The sequence below is a fragment of the Ursus americanus genome, chromosome 23, assembly GCF_024610735.1.
Source record: "Ursus americanus isolate L20-20 chromosome 23, mUrsAme1.1.p, whole genome shotgun sequence".
NCBI classification, from domain to species: domain Eukaryota; kingdom Metazoa; phylum Chordata; class Mammalia; order Carnivora; family Ursidae; genus Ursus; species Ursus americanus.
Window position 1 is genome coordinate 42,089,494 of NC_142149.1, and position 12,454 is coordinate 42,101,947.

Consider the following 12,454-nt stretch of genomic DNA (forward strand, 5'->3'; position numbering starts at 1 on the left):
AACAGCAAGGGTTTACAACAATATTGTAAACACTTCGATTAAAGCTTGAGCCTTTAACTAATGTTATCTTGGAAAGTGCTATGACAGACAATATCCCCAGCCTGGACTGAGAAGATTCTAGGAGAGCCAGAAAGGTTGGGGGGCTCAGGCACTGATGGAAATGTTGATTAAGAGGCTGTAGTTATTTGCTTTCAGTGAAAGGGAGACCCAGTCTCAGTAAGACACATACTCTCCAGCCAATTCCAAGGCTGGGCCCAACAAAGCTTCATTTCTTACTCTTGTAGAGACCCCGGATCTGGATGAAAACACGGCTAAGTGGCAGGGACACAAGCTCTCTTAGGTATGATGCTTGGCCATCCTCTGCGGAAGCCAGTGACGGTCAGCGCCGGCTGGGAAGGGTCATCTATACCACAGAGAAGGTGAAGCAGGGAAGCCCTGAACAATCTTACTGTTTCTCCATTTTGAGGAATATGAGTCATCTGGTTGCTTTCCTTTGTTGCTAAATAAAGAAACTCTTAGATAGATCAAAAAAGGCACTTACTCTGATTTAGCAAAGTGTTTTATTCAAAAGCTTCTCAGCACCATCTAGTTGTCAGAAAGAATGGTATCACCTTTTCCTGCCCACCCAACTCCCAATTCCAGAGGCAGAAGTTAAACCATTGGGCTGGAGCTCCCCCTAAGGATTATAATTCAGACCATGATAAGGTTTTGGCTGTTCTCACGCTCATCTTTTTCTAAGCCTCTACTTACCCCTGACTCGAGTAGAGCTGTGCTCCCCCCCAGTTCCAAACAACAGGAAGGAATCATGTCAGACGTGATCAACCTCCCATTCCTGGGCTAGCAGACGCACATAAAATGACCTTGAAAAAAACGGAATTCAGTGACTGCCATGTAGGAAGGACAGTGATACTGTCAGGCAGCATGCAGTTTGAAAGCTCAAATCTTAGGGTAACCCTCCCCCAACTCTACTCTAGAAACAAGGGGCGTCAGGTCCGTTTTCTCTCCATATTCTTCAATTGCTCATCCTTTCCTGTCTTATTAAAAGACACTAAAGCAGACCTTTTTGACAGAGTTAAGACAAACAATGATATCTGATTAAAATGCTAAGAGATCCTGAGGTGTTGGAGATGAGGAGAGTACATAGTGTGACCTGATCCTTCCCTTTAAGAATACGTTGTTTCATCATAAAGCACACTTCCCCGAAGAGGTTCCTGGAGGAGAAATCCAAGAGTCTGTGTCCTGTGGGGACCCGTGTAACTTTGGCTTCAGTCCTTGGGTCTGTCCTTTGCAGCTACTTCAGGTCCTGGAGGAGGAGGGAAGAGCTGGGGGCAGCATCAGTCGGCCAACGCCCCCATGGGGTCCCAGGCCGGCAGGACAACGGGCTCCTGCCCTAACACAGCTAGCACCTCTTCAGGGACATGCTTCCGGTCCACCACCACTTCGTAGACGTACTCAGAGAACCACTCGTCTGTCATGCACAGGTAACCTGGAGAAAAGAACAGAAGCCTCAGGAACGCAGAGGGCGAGGGGTGAAGAGCAGAAGCCCCCCTGGCACTATAAAGCAGCTTTTCACAGAACCTGCATTTGCACACGCTTTGCAGCTTTCCCATCTAGAACCGCACTTCCCCTAAGTCTTACCAACAGTTCTGTGAAGCAGACGGGACAGGCATGGCTATAATTTCATCAGTCAGAAAACTGGGGCTCAGAGTAACTAAGTGACATGCCCCGGTCACACAGGTGAGGTTCAGACCCGGGCCTTGGACCTAAGACCGCTCGCAGATCCTGTGCTGTTTCACTGCCCAGGCTGGGTGGGCTGAAGCTGAGTGCGGCACCCCAGAAGACAGGTGGAAAGGCTTCTTGTTCCTACAGCCCACATCAAGGGCACTGATCTCTGGGATCGGACAGGCAAGCACACTAGTTCCCTCCCTACCCTGCCCACCTTCTCAGCATCACTGGCTCCTCTCCGACCTTGCCCTCTACTGTCAAGTCCTGCAGGCAGCTCAGCGGCTAGGGGAAACCCCGTGGGGCCGTGTCATCATTCCCAGGTAGCTGCTTATTTGCAGATGATCCTGTGTAAGTCAAACGATACCACAGTCTTTGCTTTCCTAGTGGGAAATCCGTGCGAACATCAGGCAGAACTGGGAGACTGAGACAGCATCTTGACCTCTTTTCCTCAGTAAGGCCCCAGGGCTTACGGATCTCTCCAGCGGGTAGAACTGTATGAACGCCCCAGGTTGAGAGCTCAGCTGAGAGAAAACGTGGTGTCAGCAATCATCTATCCATCTTAGAAGCCTGCCTTTTCCTATTAGGAAGATTAACCTGTATCTCCACTAGGGCTCCACTAGGACAAAAATTCCCCTTCCGGAACGTACTTCCAACAAACCTAAATAGGGAAAAATGTTTCACTTGAGCCACGGATAATAGAGCAAAATTAAAGTGAGAGACTAAAGTGTGTGTATTTAGAACAAGAATTGGTCAAGGAGAGAGCACAGAGCACAAAAATGTGAGTCTACACGGGGGTACGACGTGCACCCACACATCCAAGGACTCACAGGAACTAGCGACCACCACCACCCCCATCTTACCGTATGTGGTACCTGTTCTGTACTAGACACCTGAGCCATTTTTCTCTCGAAGTGTTTGTTCAAATTGATTTCTGTGCTGTATCATTTCTCACCACCCGGGACCAAGAGAAAGAAGCTGAAGCTACTTCTCCCGAGGCAGTCCTCTAGTGCAGCAGGTCTCAAACTTCCAGGCCCCAGTATGTTCTTAAAATGATTGAGGATGCCAAAAAGTTGTTTATGTGGGTAACACCTACTGATTCTTACCATATTAGAAATTAAAACAAAGTTAAAAATACTAACTCATAAGAATTAAAAAAAAAGTTAATAGAAATAATATATTTTTAGGAAAAAAAAACATTACATTCTCCAAGATAAAATAAACTTTAGTTAGAAAAATGGCTTTGTTTTACAATTTAATGTCTGGCTTCACAGAAGACAGATGAATTCTTGTATCTGCTCCGTCTTCAATCTGTCGCCATCTGTTGCTCTGGCTGAAGGAGAGGAAGTAAAATCTGGCCTCACACAGATATGTTGTTGAAGGGAAGACCTTGCAACCCCCCTAAAAGGGGCCCCAGGGACCCGCAGGGTTCCTGAGAGCATAATTTGACAACCGCTGCCCCAAAGGCCAGACCGATGTAAGTAATTAAAATGCAACATGATGGCAAGTCTAATTGTGTCAGCTAAATGGTGTCACAGAGGACATTATTTAACATGAAAACACAACTGTTTTGGTGAGGTCTCCTGGGCCCAATTCTCCTCTGCACCTCTGAGAGAAGCCAAGGACAGCTCCCCCGGATGTGGCACAGGATGTCTATCGGATGCGCGAGAAAACGCCCTGGAGAAGTGCTCAAGGGGTTCCTTCAAGTCAGGTAAGGGAACGCATCTCTGTCCACGGATGCCTGCCTCCCGATCCCGCGCTCCTTTTCTCAGCCGCGGGTACAGGCAAGGGGAGCACAGACCAACCAACGCGGTAGCCTGGGCTGCTTCTGGTCCTGCCTTGATTAAATACTCCAAAGTCCCTGGCTCTGTGTCAGTCGAGCACCTGGCCTGCACCGCCACCAAGTTCTCTCAACGGACAGACAGTCCTATCAACTGATACCAACCATCAACTGGGGCAGAGGAAGCGCCAACCAGTACCATTTCTTGCTGCGTCCTAAGTCACTGCTTCCTGAGAAATTCCTTATCTGCCTTCCCCAAGAGGGGCTTTCAGTGGGCAGGAAACCAGACTACTAAACACCATACCATTTGAAACATTAGTCATCCTTCCCCTTCCCATAATGCAAGCTAAATAAATCCCTAGAGTAGCTCTGGACAGTGAGGCAGGTGACGGACAGAGGCCGAGTCACATAATAAAGTTCTGTGTCCTTATGACAATACTATCATCACACAATCAAATGAGTCTCCAGAGGGCACAGAGAAAATGGACAATAAGTACACGTACACTATCTTGTTCTGAAAGCAGATCAGATTAAGTCCGCACAAATTAAAACTCCTATCAATCGCAATCCGCCCTCTCAGTGTCCCTACCCAGAGGACCTGTCTTGATTAGTCTCTCTCTTCAGGATATGAGTTCTTTGGGGGCCCACAAAACCCTCACAGTCTAGGTGGCGGCCAGGTAATTGCACCCTGAGCAGATAAGGAACTTGGGGCTGCTGTAACTGCTGTATCCCGCGTGTCTTGGGAGTTTGAGATGAGGCTCAGCGTGTCTGAAACCGAGTGAGTGCTGTGTGAGGGAGCAGCAAAGTGCCCATTCGGGCAAGTTTATTTTCTTATTTTTTCAGGTAGGTTTAAAGTGGCTGTTCTGATTTGAAGAAAGTTGCGGCTTCTAGCCCTTAAGCACTTTGGCCACTAGGAAGAGGCACTCCCCAGGGAAAAAGGCGAAAGAAAAATCTGCAACAAGGAGCCCAAGGTTATACTTAAGGAAACAGAAAGTCAGATTTAGGAACTAAGGTGAAATCACATTTTGCTTAAGCTTTAAAGTGTTGTTTACATGCAATGAGGAAGAAATAAAATAAGCGAATAGTCCCTCAAAAAAAAACCTGCCAATGTTTCCGTATTTGTTAAGAGAGAGGGTAGTGTTGGTCTGTAAAGGGAAAAACAGTGTCTGTTGATACAACTCGAGACTGATTAGGCCAAATTCACTCAAACCGAATAGTACTGAATAGGTTAGTTTAAGGGGAAGAAGGTCTTTGCCTGAAAACAGTTTTCTGAAATTCTACCAGAGATCTAACATTTCAACCTTTCAGCCTTGATTAAGGTGATAAATACATTACCATTTAGGAATTAGATATGTTTTCTATTTTTTGCTCTCTGTCTTCTATGGGGTATTTCACCTCACTAACAAATGATTTGTGGTTAACAGGGGGTGTTTTGGGGGGGCTATTTTTGAAAAAGGTGTGACAAAATCGAGTTTCTGCTCTGCTCTGACGGATGTGTCTGGCAGCACGGACCTAAAGAGCCTGGACCCTCGAGGCCTCATTAAGTCACTGCCAATCGTTCACCCGATGGTAATAACGCAAGGCTGAAGAAAGCCTCCAAGAAAGGAAAGCAAAGATCTCACTGGCATCTGTCTCATATTTCCAACGTCCTCATAAATACCGAGAAACTATTTCACAGAACGTCAGCCAGTCATTTAAAATGAAGTTGCAAAGACCATGTAGCAACATGGAAAACATTTAAGCGATAAAAGTAAAGCATATAAAAACGATATATATTACATAATTACAACGACGTTATGAATCCAGATATGCAGGTGAAAAAACCTTACCAAAAATAAACAATGATTTTTCTTCAACAGGGCTGATTTTCTCCTCAAAACTTCTGAAGTCTTCTATTGGTTTTTGACTCCCAATCCTAAAGATTACCCAAATAATTAACCCTCGTTTTAACAGATTTTGGAAACATGGGAAGAGGAGGAAGATGAAAGGGAAGAAAACGAGGAGGAAGAGGAAGATGAGACGCGGGAGAACCGCCGACAATCCCACCGTCTGACGTAAGCCCTGGTCAGATTTTACACACAAGCCTTTATAAGTAAGTTTCTGCATGTAGACTGCATACATTTAATAAAAACAAGACCTCACACATGCTCTTTTATTACAAAGTGCCACACAGGCTGTGTTTGCTGCTTCATCTCTTTCCATGTTAATTTAAGGAATACAACTATCTACATCATAACTTTTAAGTGCTGAATCTGGATGAGTAAGCCAAAATGAATTTAATCAATCCCCTACTGATGAAGTCTGGCTTGTTTTTCATGCTTAGAAACAACGCCGCTATAAATATTTTTGCAACTAAATCTTTGCACATATCCTTAATTATCTATTTAATTTTCTTTTCTTCAGGATAGCTGGCGCTCTCGCACACGAACCCACGCAGTTTTATCTGGTAAAGCGAATGATTAGAGGTCTTGGGGCCGAAACGATCTCAACCTATTCTCAAACTTTAATTTTCTTTTCTTAAAAGATTTTATTTTTATTTATTTGATAAGAGAGCGTGCACGCAAGCACAAGCAGGGGGAGTGACAGGCAGAGGGAGAAGGACAAGCAGGCTCCCTGCTGAGCAGGAAGCCCAACGCGGGGCTCATCCCAGGACCCTGGGATCATGACCTGAGCCCAAGGCCGATGCTTACCCGACGGAGCCACCCAAGCGCCCCAATACCTTACATTTCTATAGAGTATGTTGCAAACGTACAGAATGACACAATCCCTTTGAAATGGCATTTGGCAGTATCTACAAAATGTGCAAATGCATTTATCCCTTCACTAATGCCATTCCTGGGACTTTATCCTACAGACGTGCAGTACTTGCACGGACACAGTATGTATTTATGCACAGTAACTAATACTCGTTTAGGGCTTGCCATATGCTAGGCACTGCTCTAAGCATCGTGCATATGTTAACTCACTGCAATATTGTTTGTAATAGCAAAGGACTGGAAATACCCCAAGTTCCACTAGTAAGGGAACTGGGTGAATAAACTATGGTACATCCAGACAATGGAAAATAATGAAGCTGTCCCGATACGGAAACACACTGATATGAAATGCCTCCAAGACATGCCGTTCGGTGAAGTGAAAGCAAGAGGCAGAGCAGGGTGACACGGCGCGCTGCCGCTGATGGACTAAACCACACTGAAAACCGAGAACAGAAACTAACAGCAGTGGCGACCTGAAAGAGGGGAAGGGAGTGGCAGAGATGGAAACAAGATTTCTCTTTTTATGCTTTCTTATAATTTGATTTTGGGATAACGTGATTTTATTATTTATTAAAAGAATCATACGTTAGGAAGCAAAACGAAACAAAAGCATACCCATAAATCTGCAGGGAGCCCCATTTCACAATGCAATTTCACATCCGCTCTCCTTGTTTTGATTTTAATCCTGCAACAACACTACGAGGCAGGAAGGGTTGGTACGCATTGTCTAAAGTCATGTAGCCCGTATTCAAACCTAGGTCTTAAATTCGGTCTTTTCCACGGGGCTCCGCTTCCTCCTACAGAGCGCTCAGAGATTTGGCAGCTACGGCCGAGGCAACAAGTCACAGCGCGTAATCTGGTTCAGGCACCCAGTTGGCACAAACTCCACCTGCTCACACATTCCACATGGAAGGTCATGCCAGGTGCCCAGTTTTGTATCTTTAAATCAAAGAGATGTCACGTGTTCCGGGTGCATGTATTTAGAAGACAGAGACAGGCTGGGCTGGATGTTAAAAAAAGAGAAAGGGAACCAAAAGCACCATTTATGAGACAGACATTGGACAGTGATCTGAGAAGAGGCTTCTTTTTCCTCCAGAGTAAACCCCAAAGTCTGGCTGTATGGTGGGGACACATTCATGTTCTTGAACCTTTCGCTGATAAGAGATACTCTTTTTTTTTTTTTTTTAATATTTTATTTATTTATTTGACAGAGAGAGAGACAGCCAGCGAGAGAGGGAACACAAGCAGGGGGAGTGGGAGAGGAAGAAGCAGGCTCATAGCGGAGGAGCCTGATGTGGGGCTCGATCCCATGACGCCGGGACCACGCTCGGAGCTGAAGGCAGACGCTTAACCACTGTGCCACCCAGGCGCCCCTGATAAGAGATACTCTTAAAGCTTGATATTACCTGTGCCTTTTTAACAGAAACAAAAGCTAGAGAACTTACAGAGTGAAAAATACGGTAGGGAAAGAGGGTTGTTTTGGTTTATGGGTTGTATTTTTTTTTAAACCATCAAATCACAACCAAGTTCAGTGAGCAGAAGCATGTGCTTCTGAGGAAGCGTCCTCTGCTAAGGAGCCCAGAAGAAGCCCATCTGCCTCCGTGCTGAGGAGAGAAGGCAACGTGCCAACCGTTGAGATTTCTCCTGTCCCTGGACCAGTAAGCACGAGCCAGACAAGCCTGAGAACACACACAGTTCCGGCCAGGTCTCTAACAATGGACAGGAGAGGAAAGATCCAGATGTCATCCAACGGCCTATTTCCCTGCTGAAACTCAAATGACTTCTCTCTGACCCCCAAACTGTCACTACTCCTGTTTCAGGCAAAGCGTGCTTTCTGATCTCCTCAGAAGCTCGCACTATTTCTTGGCCTCCTTCCTCGGACCTGCCTGAAGCCTGCTGCACGTGCCAAGAGCTACCTTCTTTTCAGCCACCTTTGCTCTGGCTGGCCTCCCACTTCTTTTCCAAAAACGTCACGACCTTTCCTAAAACTCCACTCCCTCTTGAGGACTCACTGAGGCGCCTTCACAGTTCCAATCACTCACCATTTACCTTGCAACTTCACTATTTTGCACTTGTTCTTGTGTTTATGTTTTACTTACTCGTTCTTATAATAAATTGCAAATACTATATACGGAGCAAGATTTACGAGCTCAGCTGTCCCAGCTTCACTCCTCCTGTCTCCTCACTGCACCCAGCACTGGAAGGGTTAGTCCTGCTGCCGGTGGTAGAAGAGCACAGCTGGGCTTCCAATCTCTTTCTAAAACCTGCCCCAAAGCCTTTTCCCTTGACTCATTTTCTGACTACCTGGCTGCAGCACGACTCACCAGGTTCTCCCTGACGCCACGCAGGCCCCTGACTTCTTGCTAACCCCTCCCCGACCTCAGCTTCAGTGTCGTCCTAGCGTCTCCCCATGGAGGGGCCTCTCCAGTTCTTCCTCCTTCTCTGTCATCTGCCTTCTTGGAGAAATCGTCTTTTCTTTTCCCTGGCTGGGTCTACTTACCCTGCATCTTACAGTCTGAGGAGCACACCACGAATGCCACTTCTGTCACATCACAGCCCTCTGCAAGTCCCCTTCCCGGGTCCCTGGTGAGTAAGTATAAATTCCTTGGAGGGTCCGACATTCATTCCACCACGCTCTGTGCACGGTCCCCTGCATCCCATCTATAAATGGGAGGTGATGCTATTGCTAATGGTTTTTCCTCAGCACTGGGTTTATTCACCGCCGCTGCTTTCTCTCCTGAAACTAAGCCCGCATGACGAGCCATCCACCCGGTAAACCGGTGATGCAGCACAATGGTCACCCTACGATCCTGAATTCTTAGAGATCTGAAACTGGAGGTGTGGGCAAGTGACACAGCCCTCCTCTAGAAGAGAACGCTTAAGGGGCCTTCTCGTTCTGCCTTCACTTGTCCACAGGTAACAACAACGGGAACGACGACAGCTGATATTCTTGAGCACTTCTTAGAAATGCCTGGCACGGTTCTCACAACAACCCTACGAGGGACGTACAATTACTACCCCTATTTTATAGATCAGGGACGTACAGGTTTTGCGGTTAAATACCACGACCAAGGTCATACAGCCAACAGGTGGGACTGCCGGGACCCAGGTGGTCTGGCTCCAGATCCCGTGCTTCCCCTTTATCCTTCTCAAACCAGTGCAAATACATCCTGGAGACAGGAGGGTTGCAAAGAGTAGATCCTCTCCACAGGAGAAAGCCAATACGCGCACAAAACTCTACGCGAACGTGAGGAGATCCGTCCCTGAAACTGAGGCCCGGTTCCAGGTCAAAAGGAGCTACTCTGCCACAGTTTGTCCCCTCTCACAAACGGTAGCCTTTCCTAGTCACACACTTTGGTAAGGAAGCAGCAGTCAACCTGAGAGCGCACGCTTGCGCTGGTCCACTCCTGTGCACTATTTTTTAGCCTGAGTCATGCGGGCTCTTTGGTTAATAATGATGGAGGACGAGAAGTCCCTCTGAAAGAACTCTGAAACTCAAAGTTGGTAACAGCAGCACTTTTCCCAAGCTGGTAGAGACATGAAAACCCTGAGGTGACATAACAAATTTGTACCTTGCCCCTTTCCAGGAAGTCAGAAGCCTCTGGTTTTAGCTCATATAATTTTCTCTAATTTCAGTACATTCAGCTCAATATTATCTATAATTTGCATTATTTGTGCTAGAATTACAAAACTGAATCTCAGATCTGCAAATACTACATTATCTTTTATAGGTAATATACATTTTTAGGGAAGCTGTCTCTGTCAAATTAAGAAACCTGAATCCTGGGGAGCCTGGGTGGCTCACGGCTCAGGTGGTTAAGTGTCCCACTCTTGGTTTTGGCTCAGGTCATGATCTCATGGGTCGTGGGATCAAGCCTTGCGACAGGCTTGGGGAGTGCGCCTGCGAGTCTCTCCCTTTGCCCCTCCCCCAACTTGCATGTGTGCACTCTCTCTCTCTCTCAAATACTCTTAAAAAAAAAAAAGAAATCTGAATCCCAGTTCTCTCTCTGACACAGTGCAATCCAAGTAAGTCAAAACCTCTCAATAAGTTTTAGTTTTTTCACATACAACACGGGTATAATCACCCATGCTCATATCCGGAGTTACTCTACCTCGATGCCATGAGGAAAAATAAATACAAACACATCAGCAAATTTTGAATTCTTATAAAGATAATATGAACTATACATACTGAGTACGTCTGACAGAAATATGGAATACTCATAAACTCTCCAGAGTTATGTTGCAGCGACAGTTTGAAAAATGCTTTCACACATTATTTCACTGGATGGCTATGCACAAACAGTAGGCCCTCATAGGGAAACAGAAATTATCCACATTACTGATAGAGAGATGTGAAAGTATAAAGAGTTAAATTACTGTCCAGGATCTATAATCAAGAAAGTAGCTGATCTCCTGGTTCCACAATATACATTAGATGAAGGATGTGATGACTTTTTTGCCTAGCTTTGGACATACTGTCTCCAAAATCATATGGGATAGTTTGGCTGGTAAGGCTAGTTTTCAGGAAGCAGCAGAAGTCCAGATATAATCTGAATCAGCCATATAAATTTCTTTCCAGATTAATCTCTAATATGCCAAAATCTCTTTGATGGAAATCAAGACACTCTCTTTTAGGAAGAAGTCTGGAAACTTCACTAAAATGAAATAAGGAACAGAAAGGCTATTTGTAAGAAAAGATGAAGAATGTGGGTTAAAAACAATTTTAAATGTTCATGTATTTAAAAGGCACAAAAGCAATTTGAAAAATGAAAACTAATTTTGGTTCAAAATAAAAACTAAGAGAGACAAAATTTTTCAAAGAAGTATTTTCTGGGACACCTGGCTGGCTCAGTTGTTATAGCATGCAACTCTTATTCTTGGGGTTGTGAGTTCAAGCCCCACATTGGGTGTAGAGATTACTTAAAAAAATAAAATCTTAAAAAAAAATTTTTTTTCTTTCAGTGACCACTGCAGATTTAGAAAATAATACCCTCCCTACCCTCACTTAAAGGTTATATTATCTAGCATTTAAGAAACTAGACTAAATGAACATGAAGAACTTTGTTATAATTCCATGTTCAGAGTTCTGCTATACCAGACTTTAAAACTAGAATACATCTCATGATTAAGTGAACCAATCATAAGGAAGTAAAGTTCCATAATAAGATTGGTTCATTAGGAAGACCATCCAAGAATTAATTTATTGACTATCAGAAACACTTTGTTATATGCATGCCAGAATCTGATAATTATTGAAGCTGGGTGATGGGCACATGGGAGTTCCTTGATACACTCTGTTTACTTTATATATGCTTGAAATTATCCATGATAGAAAGTTAAGGGAAAAAAAAAACATAAAGTAGCATGGACACAATAATTCTGGGAAAAAATAGGTGGTTAGAGTTTTTTACTTGCCCAACTCACAATGTGCTATATTTGAACGTAAACCTTCACCAGATACTCCCTCCCTCCCTCCTTCTTCAGATTTCTGGCTATAAGTGGTGCTCCACAAGCCCTTCTCCTGGCATGGGACATTTATATGAGGTCTCCAGACCCTTCGTAGTTTTACGTGTTCCCTCCACCACTAGTTTCTGATCACCAAAGAATGCACTAGATGCTACTAGAACAGAGAAGCTGAGAGGAAGCACAGTTTCGTGGTTAAGAAAACAGGCTCTAGTGTCAGACTGTCTGGATTATAATTCTGGTTCCATCACCTATTAGCTAGATGACCTGCCAGTTGTTTTGGCTGAAAGAGTATGCTCTTTTCAAGTGAATTTCTGATGAAGAGAGAGAAGCACTAAAGGTTATTTCCTCTATTTTAAATTCTTAAATGTTTTACAAACTATTTTACTCTAACAAGCCTACCAACTTTTCAAAATCAAAGACAATGTAACAAGTCCCAAGGTCTGTTCCCTCATCCAGTTGTGAAATCCATTTTTTAAAAGATTGTTATTTTTTTTAAAGCAATCTCTGCATCTAATGTGGGGCTTAAACTCACAACCCCGAGATCAAGAGTCAGCTCTTATTGACTGAATCAGCCAGGCGCCCTTCCATTTCTGATATGATCCATAACTGTACAAAATGTACAGCCAAGTATTTTAAGAAGCAGGTGAAAAAAGAAAGCCACGTTGTTCATACAACATGTTAGATATGCATCCAATTTTCAGTCCAGCTGACTAAGAATACTTGAATT

The 12,454-nt window shown here is 44.6% G+C and overlaps 1 protein-coding gene across 1 annotated transcript in view; it reads right to left on the reverse strand.

The window, feature by feature from the left end:
- Positions 1-541: 541 nt before the first annotated feature.
- The window catches only part of BLMH (bleomycin hydrolase), a 53,154-nt gene continuing 41,241 nt past the window's right edge, over positions 542-12,454 (reverse strand). Inside the window, exon 12 of the mRNA XM_045773242.2 lies at positions 542-1,486. Coding sequence (XP_045629198.1) covers positions 1,335-1,486 — 152 coding nt within the window. The 3' untranslated portion in view covers positions 542-1,334. The remainder of the gene's footprint in view (positions 1,487-12,454) is intronic.